This window comes from Drosophila bipectinata, chromosome XL (assembly GCF_030179905.1).
Source record: "Drosophila bipectinata strain 14024-0381.07 chromosome XL, DbipHiC1v2, whole genome shotgun sequence".
Taxonomy (NCBI): domain Eukaryota; kingdom Metazoa; phylum Arthropoda; class Insecta; order Diptera; family Drosophilidae; genus Drosophila; species Drosophila bipectinata.
Window position 1 is genome coordinate 5,268,901 of NC_091734.1, and position 22,715 is coordinate 5,291,615.

General features: G+C 45.0%; 4 protein-coding genes across 8 annotated transcripts; all 4 read left to right on the plus strand.

Moving 5' to 3' along the window:
• The first annotated feature begins 50 nt into the window (after window positions 1–50).
• Rab21 (RAS oncogene family member Rab21) lies at window positions 51–1,310 on the plus strand. The gene is made up of 2 exons (XM_017245129.3): window positions 51–286; window positions 354–1,310. Exons 1-2 carry the CDS (start codon window positions 220–222, stop codon window positions 965–967), a joined length of 681 nt encoding a protein of 226 aa, XP_017100618.2. The 5' UTR covers window positions 51–219; the 3' UTR covers window positions 968–1,310.
• A 1,644-nt stretch (window positions 1,311–2,954) lies between these two features.
• FucTC (alpha-(1,3)-fucosyltransferase C) lies at window positions 2,955–4,981 on the plus strand. The gene is made up of 2 exons (XM_043209864.1): window positions 2,955–3,756; window positions 4,031–4,981. Exons 1-2 carry the CDS (start codon window positions 2,984–2,986, stop codon window positions 4,464–4,466), a joined length of 1,209 nt encoding a protein of 402 aa, XP_043065799.1. The 5' UTR covers window positions 2,955–2,983; the 3' UTR covers window positions 4,467–4,981.
• Window positions 4,982–8,839: 3,858 nt separating this feature from the next.
• On the plus strand, window positions 8,840–13,471 carry stnA (stoned A). Of its 5 annotated transcripts, none has more exons than XM_043210201.2 (4): window positions 8,852–8,939; window positions 9,103–9,211; window positions 10,586–12,072; window positions 12,130–13,471. In XM_043210201.2, exons 3-4 carry the CDS (start codon window positions 10,755–10,757, stop codon window positions 13,422–13,424), a joined length of 2,613 nt encoding a protein of 870 aa, XP_043066136.1. In that variant the 5' UTR covers window positions 8,852–8,939; window positions 9,103–9,211; window positions 10,586–10,754; the 3' UTR covers window positions 13,425–13,471. The 5 variants fall into 5 exon arrangements, with proteins under 5 accessions (XP_043066137.1, XP_043066136.1, XP_017100614.2 ...); XM_017245125.3 differs by having other exon boundaries at window positions 10,726–12,072; XM_043210202.2 differs by lacking the exon at window positions 9,103–9,211 and having other exon boundaries at window positions 8,840–8,939.
• Window positions 13,472–13,481: 10 nt separating this feature from the next.
• On the plus strand, window positions 13,482–17,799 carry stnB (stoned B). Its single transcript, XM_070277538.1, has 7 exons — window positions 13,482–13,611; window positions 13,676–15,322; window positions 15,380–16,637; window positions 16,701–16,952; window positions 17,013–17,194; window positions 17,257–17,467; window positions 17,541–17,799. Exons 1-7 carry the CDS (start codon window positions 13,500–13,502, stop codon window positions 17,683–17,685), a joined length of 3,807 nt encoding a protein of 1,268 aa, XP_070133639.1. The 5' UTR covers window positions 13,482–13,499; the 3' UTR covers window positions 17,686–17,799.
• The last annotated feature ends 4,916 nt before the right edge of the window (window positions 17,800–22,715 follow it).

The following is a 22,715-nucleotide window of genomic DNA, read 5'->3' on the forward strand; positions in this document are numbered from 1 at the left end:
GGAAAAGGAACCCTGTATTTATCGATAACTTGCATGACTTACAGTCTCTCATCTTTTTGAACATTTACCTATCTCTAACTCTTGACGCACTACTGGAAAAATTTTCGGACAAATTCCTCCTGTTTTTTTTTTGTTTTCCGCGTCCCCCATTGCCGTGAACCACCCGATGCGAATCCCTGCCGAACGCCCAGGATCCGGTGAACAGCCAGAGGTAGCACAATGAGCACAAGGAGCAGGACAAGGAGCGGTCCGACGCTCAATTTCAAGGCAGTGCTGCTGGGCGAAGGTAAATCTAATTAGCGATAAATAAATACTATATGTACGCCTACAATTATTATCAATAAATTCCATAGGATGTGTTGGCAAGACATCGCTGGTGCTGCGCTACATGGAGGATCGCTTCAATTCGCAGCATCTTAGCACCTTGCAGGCGTCCTTTGTGACCCGGAAAGTCAACTTGGATGATGGTCGGAAGGCGCAACTGAATATCTGGGATACGGCCGGACAGGAGCGATTCCATGCCCTGGGCCCCATCTATTATCGTGGCTCGGATGGCGCCCTACTCGTGTACGACATCACCGATCAGGACTCGTTCCAAAAGGTGAAATCCTGGGTGCGGGAACTGCGTCAAATGCGCGGCACAGACATCGCTCTGATCATCGTGGGCAACAAGACTGACCTGGAGGAGCAGCGTGCGGTGATGCACCAGGAGGCGACGCAGTATGCCCGGACCGTAGGCGCCCAATATGTGGAGACCTCGGCCAAGGAGAACGAGGGTGTGGCCGAGCTATTCGAATTACTGACCCAACTGATGCTCGAGCAGCTCAGTCAGCGCGAACCGGACTCAAGTCCGTTGCGACTACAGAGTCTCGATACCGATGCCTTAAGCATTTCAGAAGAAGCAGAGTCGGAGGGTCAGGGTGATCCGAATACCAACGGCAACCACCGCTCCTGCTGCGGCATATGATGATCGTCGCATATGGCCGGCCCTATTGTGATAGTAATCATAATTATGTACTTGTAGTAGACCTGTAGCGGATGTTCATCTTGTATATATTTATATATTTACTTCTAGCATGTGTGTTTCTGTTATCCAAATATGTAACCCTAGCTCCTAACATACATATATGTATATGTTTTTTTTTTTGTGTTAATTCTCGTCACTATATGTTCTCTAAATTGTAGCCCATAGAGGGCTTTCTTTTGGCATCTATTGTATGAAAATTAAAAGTTTTGCCATTTCGGACATTCTAGATACGATTTGCTGAATTCTTTGTGTGCGCCAAGCAATAAATTATCTTGTACTTGCACTTATCTGGCACTCAGTTGTATATATACAAGAATTATATGGTTGGAGGAGGGCCGACTTATAGCTGAATCAGCTTTCTTAATATGGACTCCGAGATAAAGTCGGTGGAGTATTTTTGGAAGGAGAACGATGTTCTCTATAATTTATATTATTATTTTCAATTATATCTAATAACTGGTACTATATTATATTATAATATATATTTTTAATTCCCTTAAACTACTGTTTTAGTTCTTAATCCCCTAAGTTGATTGATCACCTTCGCTTTAACACCATCGCTAAATTATTGGTTTTGTAGTGTTTGTTTGGATATTCCATATTCCCAATTGACAGGAAAATTGAATGATAATTATTGGCCCAATCCACTTAGCTCTAATGATGGCTCATTTCGTCTCCCTTTCGCATTATTTTCAGTGTATTTGTTATTCTGTTTCCACTCCACTTTAAGAGTGTGTGTGTTTCATGACAATGTGCCATTAATTTTGATGGCAGGACATCGGGGGAATATGCATTAGTATAATTGATGGAGATTTCTCTGCACCACTGCAATTAGGCGGGAAAATTGGTCAACAAAGTCACAGAAAAGCCACAAAGTCCGAAACGATTGGAAAACTAAGTTATCGCGTCAAGTGTACCTTTTCTCACCTGTTTGTTTTTCCACAGGGTATGTTTTTTTCCAACTTTTTTTTTTTGTTAATTTTGCAATTTTCCCACAATTTCCATAGGCTAGCTTTTATTTGGTTTTCATTTGCGGCCGAAGCATGAAGCTAGTACTGAACCTGGTCAGGACTTTCCTGGTATATGGTTTTCTGGTGATATTTACGGTGCTTAGCCGGACACTGAAACGATGTCTGGATATCACACACTCATTGGTCATATAATGGTACTAATTATCAAGCAAGGAGCAACAGGAGGACTAGAAAAAGGAGGAGGAGTACTATGAGTACTATGAGACAGGTGGTCAGCTTTATCGCTGGGCCTCAATAATCTGGCCATCGCATTATTTACCCAACTACCCAGCTAGGAGTGTGAGTTGGAATTATGAGTTTCCTGAACTTATCGGCCGGGCAATCAATAATGCCAGGTCTTATCGCCCTCGCACTTTTCTCCAGGGTAACACAAACTATGATTACAGTGGAGACTGCCAGCCAAGGAAAGGTGAGTAAATGGAAGTTTAAAAAAATCATATTTTATTATTTATAAATTTATTAAAATTATACAATTACAAAATACAATATGATATTAAATTCTATGGGTGGTAGCACACTCTTATAATATTTTCTAATGAAATATTTTTATATTTTTTTTATTTCCCAAATAGTTTAATATTTCAAAATTAAACTATTGAAATATATTAAATTTCTCAAAGAAAATTAAGTTTTTATTGTCAAACTTTAAAAAATGATCTCTTGTCTTCTTGAAATAGTTCATAATAATTAATTTCTAGACCAGGAGAAGACACTCTTATTTAAGTTAATTAATAAAAGGCCCACAAAATTAATGACAATAGCTACACATTAATAACATTTTCAATAAAACATTACACTGACAAGACAATTTATTGAAATTATAAGAACATAAATTATTAGAACAATTAATGAATATTTCTTTATAGCCAGTCTTCACTGTGGCTGAGCGAGCGACGGGCGGTCGTTATCTGACCGCCGCGGGCACATGTCGATGGCTGTTCGATCGAATCGGTTGCTCAGCGGTTCCCGGATACCGCTGCTCTTGCTCCTGGTCCTTCTAGCCGGCACACTTCTCATCGTCCACCGTGTCTCCCGCTCACCGATCCTCAATCAGTACACGATCCTGCGCGACCATCTGGAGCAACATCCATCCACCGGCTCCAATTCACGCACCATTCTCATTTGGAATGAATTCTTCGGGGATCCACGCTGGAAACTATCCTGGGACACTCTGGGTCCGCAGGAGCTGCACGATGAACTCCGGTGTCCAGTCTACACCTGTGAGTTGAGCAACAAACACGACTATCTGCCCAGTGTGGACATGTACGATGCCATTGTCTTCCATGCCGCCGAAATGTATCCCATTCTTAAATCCATTCCTTCGCAACGGAGTCCCCACCAAGCCTATGTCTTTGCTTTGATGGAACCACCCGGCGAGACGAAGCATCGGCTGGACGATGAGGTTGGTTTCTACAACCTAACGATGACCTATCGCCTGGATTCGGACATTGTGTGGCCCTACGGTCAGTTGGTGGACACGGAAACGGATCTGGTGGTGGCTCCCAGTTCGAATCCTCACTGGAGGAAACCCCCAACTGGCTATAATAAATCGGAAATTTGGAATCTCTGGCCTGGAAAGACGAAGACGGCTGCCTGGTTTGTTTCCCATTGCCAGACACTGTCCAAGAGGGAGGTCCTGGCGGAGAAACTGAAGGAATTCTTTACGGTAGATATTTATGGAAAATGTGGAACCCTCAGGTGAGTTTTTGGAAAAAGTTTTTTAAAAATACGTCATTAGTTTTATTTCTAAAATTTTGAAATCTGAAGGAGAAAGGTTTGGAAATTTTTATAGATTTTTGAAAAGTATCCTAAACTGTCCTAAAAGAATACAGTTCCTTAACAAACTAGTCTCATATTTTAAGGATAGTTCTAATTTTCAAGATATCTTTTTTTAAAAACTTAAAAAAAATCACAGAAACCTCAAAAATTTCTTTAAAACTTAAAAAAAACCCTCAAAACTTTAATATTCCAGTTGCGCTCGCGGAGATCCTTATTGTGATGAGATGCTGGACACGGACTACCTCTTCTATTTGGCCTTTGAGAACTCCATTTGCGATGACTACGTTACGGAGAAGTTGTACTCTGCTCTACGGCGTAACATTATACCCGTGGTGTTTGGTGGAGCGGATTACTCCAGAATACTGCCACCACACTCGTATATCGATGCCAATCAGTTCGAGACTGTGGCCGACTTGGCCCTCCATATGAACTATGTGGGCGGGGATCCGGCCGAGTATGTTAGCTACTTTTGGTGGCGGGAACACTATAGTTTGGCCAGCAAATCACCATTCTGTGACCTCTGCGCCCGCCTGCATGACCCCGCCTTTAAGTACAAGTCACAGGTGTACGGTGACATACAGTCCTGGTGGTTCAACAGTTGTCGACTGAAGAGTGGCATTCAATTGTGAAAGAATTTCTCCATTCGAAATGGAAAGAGACAGCTTTATGGACAGACCACCAAACCGAATGAAATGGCCTGTGACGGGGGAAATAGTCTGCAATTTCTCTCTAACCGGGGATTTGGTTTGTTTTCGTTTCCGTGGGATTACATATATACCTAGGTCCCCACCTAGGTGACATGTCAAATTGACAACCAATCCCCGATATTTGTGTTAAGTATGCGCCGATAAGATAGTGCCGCCCAAACCCATTGTGTATATACGTTTAATTTGGTCTAATGTGTTGCCGTGACTCACATGGCCGGCTCTTAATTACGATCTTTATCACCAAAAAATATAAGTCACAACAAATACAAGAACACACACACCTGTTAGTCAGTTTTATCGGAAAGGGCCTGGATACAGGGCAATCATTCACCTCTGACATAAAATCAAATATAAGTTATCTATTGTATATTTAAGGCTTAGGAATAAGTATACATTTATTATAAAACGTATGAAACTAAATAGTGCCTTTAATTTAATTCTTTAAAGTGAATTATTCTTGTCGGGGCTACCTTAAATACTTTTTAGTTATATTTCCAAACGATCTGCCTGAAAATCTGAGCCTCAAAATCCAGGTTTTCCTCAAGAGGCCGCTACCTAAGGGCTATATCTCTGGGTTAAGGGCTTAACCTAAGGGTTTAAGGAATACCTTAAACGACTTTTACACCGATTCCCCACCAATCTGCAATAAAATTTAAGAAAACAATGAAATGCTTAGTGTTTAAGCATTGAACTATACAAATTCCAAAAATAGAGCGTTTAGATGCGTTTTCGCTTAGATGGCACCCATCAAAATACGTGATGAACAGCATGTTCTAAAACCGATTACCTTTAACCCAAACATATGCGTTGATATGCGTTGATAAATAATTTTAATAGATTTAAAATTTTTATGTATTTTTGTTTTTAGAGAATTGTACAAAACAAAAAAAAAGTTTCGAAACGGAACTCATGGGAGTAATACCAGAAATTATTGGGGCTTCCCTTAACATTTAGATTTTTCTTATCCGATTCTCAAGGGGAATAACTTAAACAATTTGTGGATTAAATTCCTATTGATTTCCATAAAAATCTGAAGACGAAATATTTGTTAAATTTTTTCCCCATTTTTGTGGGGAGACCCCTGCAAAATCCCGGATTTCCACCTAGGGCCCCTTACAGAGGCCATAAATCTGCCAATTCTTATCCGATTCTCAAGAGGAATACCTTAAACGATTTGTGGAGTGATTCTGAACTAATCTGCATCAAAATCTGGAGACGAAATATTTTTTGGATTTTTTTCCATTTTTTGTGGGGAGACCCCTGCAAAATCCCGGATTTCCATCTAGGGCCCCTGCCAGAGGCTATATCTCTGCCAATTCTTATCCGATTCTTAAAAGGAATACCTTAAACGATTTGTGGATCAATTCTGCATCAAATTGCATCAAAATCTGGAGACGAAAAATTATTTCGATTTTTTCCCATTTTTGTGGGGAGACCCTGCAAAATCGCGGATTTCCACCTAGGGCCCCTTACAGAGGCTATATCTCTGCCAATTCTTATCCGATTCTTAAAAGGAATACCTTAAACGATTTGTAGATCAATTCTGCATCAAATTGCATCAAAATCTGGAGACGAAATATTTTTTGGATTTTTTTCCCATTTTTATGGGGAGACCCCTGCAAAATCGCGGATTTCCACCTAGGGCCCATGCCAGAGGCTATATCTCTGCCAATTCTTATCCGATTCTTAAAAGGAATACCTTAAACGATTTGTGGATCAATTCTGCATCAAACTGCATCAAAATCTGGAGACGAAAAATTATTTCGATTTTTTCCCATTTTTGTGGGGAGACCCCTGCAAAATCCCGGATTTCCATCTAGGGCCCCTGCCAGAGGCTATATCTCTGCCAATTCTTATCCGATTCTTAAAAGGAATACCTTAAACGATTTGTAGATCAATTCTGCATCAAATTGCATCAAAATCTGGAGACGAAATATTTTATGGATTTTTTTCCCATTTTTATGGGGAGACCCCTGCAAAATCGCGGATTTCCACCTAGGGCCCATGCCAGAGGCCATATCTCTGCCAATTCTTATCCGATTCTCAAGAGGAATACCTGAAACGATTTGTGGACCAATTCTGCATCAAACTGCATCAAAATCTGGAGACGAAAAATTATTTCGATTTTTTCCCATTTTTGTGGGGAGACCCCTGCAAAATCCCGGATTTCCATCTAGGGCCCCTGCCAGAGGCTATATCTCTGCCAATTCTTATCCGATTCTCAAGAGGAATACCTGAAACGATTTGTGGACCAATTCTGCATCAAATTGCATCAAAATCTGGAGACGAAAAATTATTTCGATTTTTTCCCATTTTTGTGGAGACCCCTGCAAAATCCCGGATTTCCACCTACGGCCCCTGTCGGAGGCTATATCTTTACCAATTCTTATCCGATTCTTAAGAGGAATACCTTAAACGATTTGTGGATCGATTCTGCATCAAATTGCATCAAAATCTGGAGACGAAATATGTTTTAGATTTTTTTCCCATTTTTGTGGGGAGCCCTCGGCAAAATCCCGGATTTCCACCTAGGCCCCCTGCCAGAGGCCATATCTTTACCAATTCTTATCCGATTCTCAAGAGGATAACCTTAAACGATTTGTGGAGTGATTCTGCACTAATCTGCATCAAAATCTGGAGACGAAATATTTTTTGGATTTTTCTCCATTTTTTGTGGGGAGACCCCTGCAAAATCCCCCCTGCAAAAATGTGGGGAGACCCCTGCAAAATCCCGGATTTCCACATAGGGCCCTGGCAGAGGCTATATCTCTGCCAATTCTTATCCGATTCTCAAGAGGAATACCTTAAACGATTTGTGGAGTGATTCTGCACTAATCTGCATCAAAATCTGGAGACGAAATATTTTTTGGATTTTTTTCCCATTTTTATGGGGAGACCCTTGCAAAATCGGGGATTTCCACCTAGGGCCCATGCCAGAGGCCATATCTCTGCCAATTCTTACCCGATTCTCAAGAGGAATACCTGAAACGATTTGTGGACCAATTCTGCATCAAATTGCATCAAAATCTGGAGACGAAAAATTATTTCGATTTTTTTCCCATTTTTGTGGGGAGACCCCTGCAAAATCCCGGATTTCCATTTAGAGCCCCTGCCAGAGGCTATATCTCTGCCAATTCTTATCCGATTCTTAAAAGGAATACCTTAAACGATTTGTGGATCAATTCTGCATCAAATTGCATCAAAATCTGGAGACGAAATATTTTTTGGATTTTTTTCCCATTTTTGTGGGGAAATATTACGAGTAACCCCTGCAAAATCCCTGCGAGTAACCCCTGCAAAATCCCGGATTTCCACCTACGGCCCCTGCCAATGGCCATATATTTGCCAATTCTTATCTGATTCTCAAGGGGAATACCTTAAACTATTTTTGGATCGATTCTGCATCAAATTGCATCAACATCTGGAGACGAAATATTTTGTCGATTTTTTTCCCATTTTTGTGGGGAGACCCCTGCAAAATCCCGGATTTCCACTTAGTGCCCCTGCCGGAGCCTATATCTTTACCATCTCTTATCCGATTCTAAAAAGGATTACCTTAAACGATTTGTAGATCGATTCTGCACTAATCTGCATTAAAATCTGGAGAATAAATATTTTAAAGATTTTTTTCCAAACTTTTGTGGGATGTTTTTGTATGTATTAACATTACATCAAGAAAAAAAGTATTTTTTTTCAATCTGACGTTAGTTATTCTAAGTCCTTGATAAAATCCTTATGTGTTTATCCTATATGGCCTATATGGTCTGTATCTTATTCTTTTTGTATCCTTTTTCTAGCGGAATAGCCTTGACGATTTGTTGCTCGTGTCAATCGGCATTAAACTGTCACTTTGGAACCTTGTGCTTTTGAATTCGCAGTGCCAGCGAGTGACGAGTAACGGCATCCAGGGCTGAATGCGAGTCCCTGGACATGCGCAGATGGAGCTTGCGCTGCCAAAAAGCATTCCAAATGTCAAGTGTCAAATGCCGCCGTGACGTAGATGACAGCGAGCATTGTTTTTGTGCCAGCGGGCATCGATTCGGCCTCGCTCTCCCTCTCTCTCGCCCATCTCGTGCACTCTCTCACTTTCGCTACAGTACCACCCCCCCCCCCTCCCAACCACCCACCCAGAACTTCCGTTATTTAGCTGGCGGGGGAGCCAAAGCTTTTTGGAGCTATAAATATCCCGCAGGAAGAACAGGATGGCGATAGGCGTGCGTCAGCTGGGCGAGAGGCTATGAGGAAACGTGCTTTCGCTCGAGCTTTATGCATTAAGCTTTTGAAGGATAACCGCTCGGTCGCGGTCGGCGTCGCTGCTAGCAAAAAGCACTTCCTATGGAATTTCGTGACATTTTATTCATTCTGTGCTAGATTTCCCGATAGTTCAAATCAGAGGTAAACCGACATATAATACGAGAATTACGAAGCGAACGCCAAAAATCTTCCCAAAAAAAAAAGAAAGAAAAACCCGAAAATAACAATTAGAATTATTAAACTTACAGTTATATATTAATTACAATTTTTTTTCTACGTTTTATCCCCTCCTCCCCACTAAAAGAAAAGTGGCAACTAAACGAAAAACCGAGTGAAACGGTTACCTTTTTTTTATTTGCTGGCCATGTCGAGTTGAGGTTCTCTTTCGAGATAAAAGTGCGCAAGAGTGAGACGTAAGTTGCATAATTTCCATGACTAACGGTAAAATAAGGAAATCGCGAAAAACCCTAGGACATTTACAGTTATTTTTTAGTGTTCAAGTGCAAGTGAAATAATAAAGATTCTAATTGAAAATTATTAAAAAATATATATATATATATGTATATGTATGAAAATAATCGGAAAACTCGTGGCCTCTGTATCCATACATACATATTAACTTGGCTTAAGTGCATGTGTATGAGTGTATGAGTGTCTCTGTGTGTGTGAGTGAGTGAGTGTGCGTGGGTGCTTTCTTCTTCTTGCGAATCTAACTCTATCTCGCTTGCTCTTTGGCCAAAAAGTGTGTCTCTGAATCATCGATTTTTCGCCCCCCCACCCCACACCGTCCTCTCAAAAAGCAACAACAACAAAAACAACAAAAGAAACGCTTAAAAGGAAAAGAAGCTAAGAAGAAGAGGAAGAATCAAAGGTACTACTGGCCCTTATTTTGTCAAAAAGGGGTGGTGGGGGAGGGAGGCGTATTATCTATCAAGAGTAGAATGTACCTATTTCGTCCTTCAAGAATGGAAAAAAAAAAAACTTAAAGAACGTGTTCAATATCAAGATCAAATAACTTTTACTTTGGCTTTTAGCCAAGTTTATATATATTTGAGAGAGGGTGGGCTCTAGGTTATTAAGGCTTAGAAGAGCTTTCAATAGCCTATTTATTTAAAAAAAGAACAGTTATATATATTCCATATAAGCCATAATATTCACATATTTTTTTAAAATAAAGTCCACCCTTTTAATAAACAAGATCAGAGATAAAAAATGCATAAATTTCATGAAAATGTAAATAAAAGTTATCTTGAAAAGAATAAATATATCGTTGCCTACTTCTTGGGGCAGGCGCACACTTTTCCGCCCTTTTCCCCCCAACAGACACAGAGCTTTAGGCCAGAGCCGTAAGCGCGACAGAGTGAGAGCGAGTGGAAAAAGCTTTTGGTAAAAGTTTATGTATAGGTACACAATTGAGTGGAAGCGAGACAGCGTCATGATATATGTATGTGTGTACTTTCTTTTTTCTTCACTCTCATGCAATTTTTCATTAGGATTTTCGCTAAAAAAAACCCAAAAAAACTGAAATATAAATTTTATAAATTCGCCACATAAATAGATAATTTAATAAAATAAATAATAAGCAAGAGGAAAAGTGAGTTTATAGTTTAAGAATCAATTAAGAACCATCTTAAAAAATAGCCTTAAAAAATAACCCTTGATTTCTTATAGAGATATTTGTATGTGATTTTTATAATATATATAGAGCCGGTTTTGATTTCGTTTTCGTTTCTTACATAATCCTACCTCCGCTCCACCAAAAATAACAAGTACCATCCAACCTATAGATATACCATATATAATCCCCGATATCCAGATAGAAAAAAATACCAAAAAAAAAAAACCAAATAAAAATCCTACGTAGATGGCAGAAAAGTGCGACTCCCAGTGAGTAAGATTTACGTAAAAAAAACCTACATATTTGCAGACCGATCTCGATGTCTCCGCAATTAGATAATGCTTAAGCTACCAAAGGGTCTAAAAAAGAAAAAGAAGAAGTCGAAAAAGGATCAGGAGCTCTTCACCGAGGAGGAGCTCGAGCAGTACAAGCGCGATCTCAAGGCCAAACAGGAGGCGGCGGCCATCAAATCGGACGCCGGCGAATCCGACGGTGCGGCATCAGACGTTGATTGTTCCACATCCGGTACAGCAGCACAGCATCGACATCAGCACCAGCATCAGCATCAGCCTGTAGCATCGACATCCGGTTCCGGTTCCGGTTCCGCAACAGGAACAGGAGCAGGAGGACCTGAACAAGCCACCGGCGATCAAGCGGATAATTCCGGTGCCAACGACGAGGAATGGGCCAAGTTTAAGGCCCTTACGTCCGGTGTCGATAGCATCCTTCATAAGACCCAGGACGAGTTAGATCGGATTAAGAAGGAGTCCTTCTATCAGCGTCTACCCTCCGCCGCCGAGAAGAAGAAACAGGAGGAGGAGGAGGCAGCGCGCCGCGAGGCTGAGCGTCTCGAGCAGGAACGACAGCGTCTGGCCCAGATCGAGGCGCAGCGCGACAAGCTAGCCGAAGCGGTTGTCCAGCTATCCGAGTCCGAGGACGACGCCGGTGACGACGACGAGGTCGATGACATCTTCGCCACCGATTACATCGAGGCGATAACCAGTGGTGAACTCCAGCTAGCCGTAGTACCGGACTCGCCCATCCTCCAGCCGGACGACGGGCCGGATCCCTTCGATACCGCCTACGCCGAGAAGGTAATTGTCGGCGCCGACCGGTCCAAGGGCAACAAGAAGCTAGTCAGCCTTGGTGCGGCCGTAGAGGTTCTATCCGGTCGTGTCGACCGTGACCACGCCGTCGCCTTAGCCAATCCGAAGCGAAAACTCCGCAAGGGTATCCAGAATCTTCTGCTCAGCGAGAGCGTCGAGGTAGCCGATCCCGAGGCGGATCTACTAGTTGCCGAGCCACAGCACAATCTCCTCGACGATCTTGACGAGGAATTGCCGGAATCGGCGGCGCCCATCGATCTCAGTGTCTCCCTGCACTTGCATCTCCTCAAGCCCAAGGAGCAGGACGAAGCGGGTGAGCAGGGTGAGGAGGAGGAGCTGGGACTAGGACCCATACCCGATCTCTCAGAATTCGATGCCCTCAAGGACGAGGAGGACGACGAGTTTGCTGAATTAGCTGCCGAATCTCTGACCAAAAAGGAGGAGGTTACCATCGTTAGTCAGGTGATCCTGCCGCCGGCGGAGTTGCCCACAGAAGCCTTTGCCGAAGCCAGTTGGGCGGAATTCGAGCCAGAACCGGAACCGGAAACAGGTGAGTTAAAGGGAAAAGTATGTCTGTATCCTGGAAATCGTTAACTCTCTCTTTTAGGAAAACCCAAGCGTCCGCCACCACCAGTTCGTCCTGCCACAGGACCTCATATTGTACCAGGTGCCATCTACGTCTCGGACGACGAGGAGGAGAATCCCGACGACGATCCCTTCAACACCAACTACGCCGAGCAGGTGATCAAGAAGACCACCGTACTCGAGGAGGACGACGACTTTGATCCCCGGGCCGACGAGGACGCATCCTTCGGCGCCGGAGCATCGCTAGCGGCGCCTGCAAGAGATCTTCTGGCCGGCAGCGCCACTGATCTCAGCCAGGTAGTGCCAGCCCCCTTGGCGCCCACTTTGAGCGTCGACCAGGAGCCGGAGGACTTTGATCCATTTGATACATCGGCGGTATCGGCTTTGGTGCAGCCCAAGGCCACGGAACTGCGATTCCTGGAGCGGGAACTGTTGAACGAGTCCGGCGGTGGCCTGAAGCACTCGCTCAGCGATCCGGATTTCGATCCCCGGGCCGACCAGGACGATCCTCCGCCCGTTGTTGAGCCAGCCAAGGTGAAGGTTGACCAAATCCAGCCGGAACCGGAATTCGACGCCGCTCGCCGGAAGTCATCGCTTAGCCTGAACATCCAGGCCAAGAGTGTGGGATTCCTGGTCCCTGCTCCGGATCTACTGGGTGCGGGTAATGAGGTCGGTGCCAATAAGAAGCCACTAACTCCGTACTACGCCCCTGTGAGTAAGTCGATCGAAGAGAAGGATCCCGAGGACGTCGATCCTTTCGACACATCGTACGTGCCGGAGGCCAAGCTCAGCGACATCGAACTGAAGCACATTGAAAACGATCTCATCAAGGAGTCCTCTACACTGCGGCACAGTCTCTCCGATCCGGATTTCGATCCCCGAGCCCCGCCCACTCCAGTGCCGGCGGAGGTACTTCTGGCCGTCGAGGAGAACATTGATATTAAGGTCCTGACCCCAGCCCAGGAGCGCAAGAAGCTAACCAACTCAGCCGGCGGAGGTGCCGGCGATTCCGAGGAGGATATCGATCCGTTCGATACATCGATTGCCGCCAATCTCCGGCCCGGAGAGACGGAACTGAAGCTGCTGGAGAACGAACTGCTGCCGGAGACGAAGACCACGGTCACCGACGTCCTTGACGTGCTGAGCGACGCCCAGGAGCTGGGATTGGGCGACAAGGTACTGACGCCATCGACCCACGACGGCAAGCCGGCACTGCCCGCTCCGGAAATCGATCCGTTTGACACCTCCATTGCGGAGAATCTAGGACCAGGGGAAACGGAAATCAAACTCCTCGAAAGTGAACTCATCGAGCGTTAAAGTTTATTCCAAAAAACTTAAAAACTAAATCTTAAAAACAAGAAACCAGACAGTTAAAAAAAAAAAACTAAAATCATGGCGAATCCTTTCTTAATGGACGACGATTTGGATGGCGGCGACATGGCCGCCAATCCCTTCCTGATTCAATCAGAGCCGGAGGAGGCGTCAGATAATCCTTTCGGAGCAGGTGAGTCATTAATATTTTTATTAAATATTTAAAGTCTTAAAAATAAATCTTAAATCGTTTCCAGGAGCTGGAGCCTCGAATCCCTTTGCCTTTGGCGGCGATGATCTCGAACCGGAAGCGGAAGTGGAACCAGATGCTGCTCCCATCAATGATCTGGATCCGGCGATGAGTTTCTTCGGAACCACCATTGAGGCGGAGGACGATGCTCTCAGCTTGAAGTCCGGCGCCGAGGAGGAGGACGGCGAAGGCAAGAAGTCCCAGCCACAGCAGCCACATCCACATCCCCACCCGCCGCCGCCACGCCCCCAGGCACCGCCACAAAGTACCCAGGATTTGATTAGCACCGTGTCCAGCCAACTGGAGGAGACCAGCTCAGAGCTGCTGGGCAGGATACCGGCCACCCGATCGCCCAGTCCCGTCTCCATGCGGGACCTGCACTCGCCCAGTCCCACACCCGACTCGGGGCTGGCGGATCTGCTGGACGTTTCGGTGGACAGCGGCTCCAGTGCCCACATCCAGGAGGTGGACTTGATCAGTGGAGTTGCAGGTGCGGCAGCTCCGCCACCCAATCCCTTGGATAATCCGTTTGCGGTGCCGACGGCGGTGCCCAGCTTGCAGGGTGCCACACCCATGCCCGCCTCGCCGGCCAAGCAACCGCCCCGCCCGCCACCGCCACGCCCAGCTCCGCCACGTCCCACTCCTCCGGCCGGCCACATGCCACCCCAGCGTCCTCCGCCACCGGGGGCAGTGCCCGCCAATCCTCCCGCTCCAGCCCCCGCTGCGGCGGATGCCGATGACCTGCTGGACATGTTCAGCACCTCCAGCAAGCCAGCAAAGCCGCCACCGCCCAAGACCAAAGAGGACATCCTCAGTCTGTTCGAGCAGCCGCAGCCCCAGCCGGCGGTGGCCCCGAAACCGGATCTGCTGAACGATGACCTGCCGGTGACGCCGCCAGAGAAGCTGGAGTCCGAAACGGATGCGGAGGCCGAGCCGGAACAGGCCAGAGAGGAGCCCATCTTCAGCTCCCTGCTCACCCGACCGGACGAGAGCACCCACGACATCACCTCCCAGCCCCAGGCGGCCACCGTGAAGGATCGCCAATCGAATCACATGACGGCTCCGCCGGATGCCAGCAACCGGCAGAGAGCGCCCACGCCGGACATCGAGATCACCACGGTGGAGGATCTGCCCAGGTCCGATGACGAGGACGAGGAGCCGGAGGTGGTGCGTCAACCGGATCCGGAACCAAGTGAAACGAAGCCGGAGACTCCGCCGACGGAGGCAGCGCCGGAAATCGAATCAGTTGCGGAGGTCGAGCCAGTAATCGAACCGGAACCGGAACCTCAACTGGAGCCAGAGCCAGAACCGGAGCAAATGGATACCGGACTCGATTTCCCGCCCGTGGCGAGTGGCCAGCTTTCCGCCAATCCCTTCGCCAGTCCCGAGGAGGAGGACGAGCCCAGCTTTGCACCTGTGCCGGTGGTGGTGGGCAACATCTTTGCGGTGGACGATGTGGAGCCGGAGGCGGAAGCAGAACCGGAACCGGTGGTGGAGCCCACAGTGGCGCCCAGCTATGTGACCAACATTTTCGCCGCCGAACCGGACGAGTTCGATGCCTTTTCGGCCAAGTTCGATTCCGTGAAGAAGGACAACATCAGCATACTGGATGGATTCGGAGGATCCGGGGCTATAACGCCCACGGGCGGTGATGGTAAGTCAAGGAGTATGTCCTTGAAGAATTGTAATCCTAAAGCTCCCTTCTTTGCAGCCTGGGGCGACAGTGCCTTCGGCTCGGCCACGATCTCGGCCAATGCCTTCGGGGATGCCAACTCGGCGGACGATGGCTTTGGCAACGAGGACGACGACTTCTATTCGATGCAGGCTCCTGCTCGCGCCGATTCCGTGGAGTCCGTGGACAAGGAGTTCAGCGTGGTCATCCGGCCCAAGGGAGAGGGCATTGGCGGCGTGGCCCCGCAACTGGCACCGCCACCACCCCCCGCCAGGATCTCCAATCAGGCCACCACATCCCCGCCGGCCACCGTGAATCCGTTCGAGGATGTTAGTGGATTCCCGGCGCCAGCACCACCGCCAGCAGGCGAGACTCCCATGAAGCGAACCGACTCCCAGGACACACCACAAACCCCGCTTTACGACGAGGATGTTTCGCAGCCGCTGGAGGAGTTCCCCAGGCTGCACTACGTCGGCCCCGGGTGGGAGATGCAGCTGCGACAGCCGAACAAGAAGAAGATCACCGGCCAGCGGTTCTGGAAGAAGATCTTCGTCCGCCTGGTGGTGCAGAACGATGTGCCGGTGGTGCAGTTGCTCAACCAGGCCGGCGACAAGCAGCCCTTCCAGGAGCTGCCCCTCCAGCCGTCCTACTCGGTGTCGGAGATCGGTGCCCAGCAGTACGACCAGTTCGGCAAGATCTTCACGATGAAGCTGCAGTACATATTCTACAAGGAGCGACCCGGCGTCCGGCCCGGCCAGGTGACCAAGGCCGAGAGGATCACCAACAAGCTGACCAAGTTCGCACAATACGCCATCGCCGGCGACTACGAGGGCGTCAAGGAGTTCGGCAGCGATCTCAAGAAACTCGGCCTGCCCGTGGAGCATGCTCCGCAGTCGTCACAGCTCTTCAAGATCGGCTCCATGAACTACGAGGACATGAAACAGTTCTCCGTCTGTATCGAAGAGGCGCTCTTCAAGCTGCCAGCTCTGAGGGAACGGGCGCTCACCTACAAGATGGAGGAGGTCCAGGTGACGGCCGTGGATGAGATCACCGTGGAGCAGGACAGTGAGGGCAAGATCCTCAAGCAGATCGCTCGAGTGCGTCTCTTCTTCCTGGCCTTCCTCACCGGCATGCCGACCATCGAGCTGGGCGTCAACGATATGTGGCGCCAGGGCAAGGAGGTGGTGGGCCGCCACGACATCATTCCGGTGGCCACCGAGGAGTGGATCCGCCTGGAGGCTGTCGAGTTCCACAGCGTCGTCAATCAGCAGGAATACGAGCGAACGCGTACCATCAAGTGAGTACTTTGTTCTTTACTTTTCCTCGATAGAGTCCCTCAATCCTGTCCAATCCTCTCCAGATTCCAACCGCCTGATGCCAACTACATTGAATTGCTGCGCTTCCGCGTGCGTCCGCCCAAGAATCGCGAACTTCCGCTCCAGCTGAAGGCCACCTGGTGCGTTACCGGGAACAAGGTGGAGCTCCGTGCCGATATCCTGGTGCCGGGCTTCACCTCCCGCAAGCTGGGCCAGATACCCTGCGAGGATGTGTCGGTGCGCTTCCCAATACCCGAGTGCTGGATCTATCTGTTCCGTGTGGAGAAACACTTCAGGTGGGTCATGTCCTTAATCCTCAAAAGTTCTTTTGTAATTATTTTGAAATTATTATCCAGATATGGTTCGGTGAAGTCTGCCCATCGGCGAACGGGCAAGATCAAGGGCATTGAAAGGATACTGGGTGCAGTGGACACCCTGCAGGAGTCCTTGATTGAAGTGACATCGGGACAGGCCAAGTACGAGCATCATCATCGCGCCATTGTCTGGCGGTGTCCTCGACTGCCCAAGGAGGGTCAGGGTGAGTATCATTAGTCATTTCCGTGCATCCTTTAGGATAACTTGGGTTTGTCCTTCGCGTAGGAGCCTATACCACTCACCAGCTGGTCTGCCGGATGGCCCTCACCTCCTACGATCAGATACCCAGCGAACTGGCGCCGTACGCATTCGTGGAATTTACGATGCCCGCCACGCAGGTCTCGCATACCACCGTGCGCTCCGTGAGTGTCCAGGATTCGGACGCCGATGAGCCGCCCGAGAAGTATGTCCGCTATTTGGCACGACACGAGTACAAGTGAGTAGTGATTCTATAAAGTACCGGGTATCTCTATAGTTTTATTTCCAAAATATCCTTTCCCCTCTTCCAGGGTTGGCATCGAGACCACGCACGGCGAGTCCACGAACGCGTATCTGGCGGCAACCCGGCCCATCCGGGAGGAGACGACCACCTCGGCCGCCAAGCCGACGGCATCTCCCGTCCCACCCAGCGATTCGGACACGGACACCAACTAGGCTGGCTAATCCTGTACCAGGAACTGGGCTTTCTGTAGATATTCCTCCCTGCATGGTTTACCCAATCGTTCTTGTTATATATATATATATACAAAATGAAAAAAAAATACAAAACTATATAGATATGTCTGGGTCCCTAAATAATATAAACATATATATATATTTTCATGTGCGTCTGATGCGATTTATCCCCTCTAGCCTTTAGCCCCTCTTCCCCACTAGAGAAAGAAAGAACTCCTACTTCGAATAGCTTGTGCAGCGTGTTCATCGTTTTTTTGCAAAAATGAGAGAGAGAGTTAGGTAAAGATTAGTTGACAATAAAGTTAAGGGCAGCAGGAGCAAGGATCCAGCTCGAAGAATCTGTCTCGAAGGATCAAAAAGAAGACGGAGCTGGACTAGATGGCGGAGGAAGAGCACCAGAAACAGAAACAGCGGGAGGACAGTGTAAAAAGCCAAAAAAGAAGATACATAAAAGGATGCCGTGGGCAGCAAGGATCATGACACGCCACCGGAAGTGCTTTGAGAGAAGAAAGAAGAAAAAGAGAAACCACGAAACTGCGTTACTTGTAGCCATAAAATCACGTTAATGTTAATCAATATCAGACCCACAATCAGACTCAGATTTCAGAACTCAGAATCGTACGTAAAGTGAAAACCCATACATATACATAAACACAAACATATATATACTCTGATGTATTATGATGTAATCTGATGTAGTCTGATGTAAGCAATAAAAAGCAATTTCATCGAGTGCTGCCGTTTCCCCCTCCCCCTCTCCCAAAAAAACAAAATCAAGTAATATCTTAAATCCTTTCCCCCTTCAAGAAGCTCAACTGGAGGGCAACGCACATACACTGCAAGAAAAAAATAAAAAAATAAATAAATACTTACTAATACACTTGAAGAAAAAAACAAACTGGAATTTCAGAAAAAACTATGCTATCCATCAGATACACTGTAAGCTTTACGTATACCATTGATTTAATGATAACTTTAGAAAAAGAAAAAAAAACTACCAGAAAAAAAAAGGAAAAACAAACGTTCATGAAACCGGAAACGAAATCGAAAAACGGAAACGGAAATGCATATTCAAATGTTATTGTTGTGAATCAAATTAAATTATATTCAATCTATGGTAAACGAAAACAAAAATTAAGACAAAAAAAAAACATAAACTAAAAACCAAATCCATATAGAAGAATCATACTTTGTTGAAGCAAGAAACTAAAGAAACAAAAAACTAAAAGCTAAAAACTAAAAAATAAAAATAAAAACTAAAGAAAAAATATTTCATAACTATATGCCAGATGTATTGATTGATTGATTGATTAATTGATTGATTGATTGAGTTTACTAGACAAGAATTGCATAAATAGATTTGTTAATTGAGTGTTAAATGAATATATTCTATGATCTCCCCCTCCCCCCCTCAAGCTTGCCTCTGTTCGATTTCCTATAAAATATACAAAAATATATACATAAATTCAAGTATTCAAAAAAAGGCCCATTCAAAATCCATTCCGATCATTCAGATATATACGAACTCTAGATGGAATCACGATTTAATGATAATAGTAAATTATGTACTATATTGTATCCCTAAGAAGCCCTTCATCATATATTATATATATATATATTATATTGTATGTTACATTATTTACCTATGTTTAATTCTACATAACTATTATATATCGTCTACAACATATTATGTATTCTATGTACAATAAACAAAAAACAAGAAAAAAAACCGGAAACAGATAAAACCCCCAGCAACAGAACAAAAACACTCTCACATGTTATATATATATATATAAATATATAATAATTATACACACACAAGTCGACAAGGCCCCTGCCGACAGGTATATACCTTCTGGATCGATCTGGTTTCGGATCGAGGTTGTATATAGCCTGCGGAAGGGGCTGTCGCTATTATACAAAATATGCGGCGCAAGCTAAAATGGTATTATCCGATCAACTAAATACAATATAATGAATTATTATGAACCGAACAAACCAAACCAAAAAAAAAAACAAAAAAACGCATTACGATGGAAACATTACCTAGTCAAATGAGAAAATAAATATTGAAATGACAAATATTAATTGAAGGTGTTTTTTATTGTTGAGTTATGGGGTTTAATATAAAAAAGTTTGATATTTTTTCTATATTTTTGGCTTTATTTTTGGGCAACTTTTTCAATTACATAGAGGCTTTAGAAAATAGAAAAGGCTTCTTGGTTCGTAGAGCGATACCTGGCACTTGGTTCTCTTTAAAGGTCTTTAGTTCTTGGTCTTCTAAGGCTTCTTTTTATTTTAAGCAAGTTCTTATCTACTTAGGATTGTATTTTTAAAATTTTTCCTATTTAAATTAGAATAACTTTTCCTCCCTATTTCATAGAATACATTTTAAAAAACGTTTTAAAAGTTGTTTCTTTAAAAACACAACTTTATATATCTTCTTCTATAATGTTTTGTCTTTATAAAGAACCTTATATATACTTTTCCCCTTAAATCTATTTAAATTCAAGTGAAAATCAAACAATTTCTTATGAAATATTTAATTCTGAGTAAAAATTCATATTTTTATAATTTTTTTTTGATAAATTCCTTAAAGACAATAATTTTAAATAAAAAATAAAGGCTTATCCTTTTAAATAAATCTAAAACATCAAGTCTTATCTAACTACAGTTTAAAATTTAAAGTCAATACTTTTTTTTTTTGCTAAAAACTTGCAAGACAAGTTGCCACTTGCCACATGTGGCATGGGGCCAGAAGGTTTTTGGCACAACTCGGTGACCCAATGTGGGCTTGCCCTTGGCTTCATTTATCACGAAGAGTTGCCACTGCCGTTGCCGTTGCCATTGCCGCTACAGTTGCAGTTGCAGGATGTCTTTTTGCAACATTTTATTACAACTTGGCCATAATTTGATACACATACCCCCCGCTTTAACCCCTGCTACCCGCGCCATTTCAGGCCATTTATCATTAGCCAGGGTCTGAGATATAGAAACCAGTATTCCGCATCTAGAGTCCTGAATCTTGAATCCTGGAACCGGGAGCCGAGAGCTGTGAGCCAGGACTGCTGCAATCAGGACACACAGGGCACACATGTGCAGAGCGGAGATTTGGCCATGAAGTCCTCATAAAATATTATGTTCAACTTTTGCGCTGTGTTTTGTGTTTTGCCACTTAGCTCTTTGGTTGGGTTTTTTTTTTTTGGTGGGGGGGTATTTTGTATCTGAATGTCCTGGGGGAGGAAGTATATAGTAGAGCAAGGAGCAGCAGCTGACGTGACTGGCTTTTGAGTGGCCGGAGTGTAAGCCACAGAGCTCAGGCAGTCAAATAAATCTGATTCTTTTCCTCAGCCATTCAAATCGTGCAACGCCTTAACTTTCCTGGCCCTCATCCTCTTCCTCCTCCTTGTTATCCTTCCTATCCAACCTTACAGACCTCTGTAGTCCTTTTCTAATTTTTCCTCTTCTCATATATTTATTTTTGTTGGCCTTTTTTTCGGGCAGGACTCTCTTTTTTTGTGTGTGGCACCTGTTTTTGGCCTAATGAGTTTGCTTCCTGATGCCTCCAATGCCGCCAATCCTCAATCCGCTCGGACACGTGATGAAAATATCCTGTCAGCAAATTGATGCCTGCAAGATCTGGCCGCCAAATTGTGTCCGCCATCTGGCAGTTTCTTCCAAGCACTGAAAGAAATTGGAGATTTCTTAAAAAATTAATACAAAAAAGAGCCTAAAATTAGAGCTTATTTAATCATAAAAATTATATTTTAAAGTAAGATCTTTGAAAACCTAAAAATGTTTAAAAACTATAACCAATATCCTTTCTTTGCCTGCTGTTCTCTGGCCACTTGAGCATTGGTCCTGCACGTCTTGGGTCCTTTGTTATATCCTTGCTAGCAACGAGTATGTGGCAGATACTGGCGGCAAACACGTGTCTCCTGCCACACAGTGCGGCTGCCACAAATATGAATCAATAAATGAGCTAAATAAATGACACAAGCTGCCGAATTGAAATCAACTTGTTTACGAATATGAGATTCTGACATCTGGTTTCTTACTCCCTCTTACTTTTTTTTGGCCATGGCCAACACCCTCTGGCCATGTTATTGAATAATATTGGCAACAATTGACAGACAGTTTCCCTTTTTCAAGAATTAAGAAGCTTAAATTAAAAGCTAGCTTACCATATTTTTTTTTTTTGCAATAAATTAAGAGAAATTTTTGTGTGGCATTATCCTTGGATCCTAGCCAGCGAAAGGCGAACGGAAGCAGCCATCATAAAGCGAAACTGAAACTAAACTGAAAAGGATACCAGGATATCCGTTGGCCGAAAGCCAATGCCTACAACTAATTACTGAATGAAAAATAAAATTTCAATAAACATTAAAATCAAATCAATCATTTTTGATAGTTTTTTTTTTTTAAGAATTCTGCCACTTTGTGTGTTGCAGTGACATTGTTGCAAGTTCCTTTGGGGAGTTGTGGTTATGTTATTTTGTTTTCTGGCCAGTTTATAGACGGCCATAACACACACAAAATGGCAAAGTGGCTCAGATGTTCCGGGTTTCTGGTCGAGTTGGCTGGCAAAGTGTTGGCCGAAACACCTGCTATTTGGCCATAAAATCCAAATGGGACGCCAACGCATAAACCATCCAAACATCCCGAATGGCCTGAATCCGTAAGGATGTCGACGACTGCTGCCGGCTGCCAGTTGCCAGCTGCTTACATAATTATGCAAGGACGAAAAGGAGCGAAAAGGACCTGATCCCAGGTCCGTAGTCCTCAGTCCTTAGTCCTCAGCCCTCAGTCCAAGACAAATTGGCATAATGAAAACAGCTGGGGCCGAAGGGCTTCTGGCTAAAAAGCTAAGGCCAAATGCAAATGGCCAAAATGTCGCGTTGTTCCTCCACATTTCACTTGTCGCCTTCTGTGAATGCCTCTAACCCTCAGTATCCCAGTATCCAGTGTGGCCCAGTATCCTGTGCATCCTGTATTTCGTTTCGTATTTC

Coding starts and splice junctions, on each gene's coding strand:
- stnA (XM_043210202.2), top strand. CDS start 10,755: ATGCTTAAGCTACCAAAGGGTCTAAAAAAGAAAAAGAAGAAGTCGAAA. Junction 12,073..12,129: donor AGAACCGGAACCGGAAACAG/GTGAGTTAAAGG, acceptor TCTCTCTTTTAG/GAAAACCCAAGCGTCCGCCA.
- Rab21 (XM_017245129.3), top strand. CDS start 220: ATGAGCACAAGGAGCAGGACAAGGAGCGGTCCGACGCTCAATTTCAAG. Junction 287..353: donor GGCAGTGCTGCTGGGCGAAG/GTAAATCTAATT, acceptor TAAATTCCATAG/GATGTGTTGGCAAGACATCG.
- FucTC (XM_043209864.1), top strand. CDS start 2,984: ATGTCGATGGCTGTTCGATCGAATCGGTTGCTCAGCGGTTCCCGGATA. Junction 3,757..4,030: donor GGAAAATGTGGAACCCTCAG/GTGAGTTTTTGG, acceptor TTAATATTCCAG/TTGCGCTCGCGGAGATCCTT.
- stnB (XM_070277538.1), top strand. CDS start 13,500: ATGGCGAATCCTTTCTTAATGGACGACGATTTGGATGGCGGCGACATG. Junction 15,323..15,379: donor AACGCCCACGGGCGGTGATG/GTAAGTCAAGGA, acceptor CCTTCTTTGCAG/CCTGGGGCGACAGTGCCTTC. Junction 16,638..16,700: donor GAGCGAACGCGTACCATCAA/GTGAGTACTTTG, acceptor AATCCTCTCCAG/ATTCCAACCGCCTGATGCCA.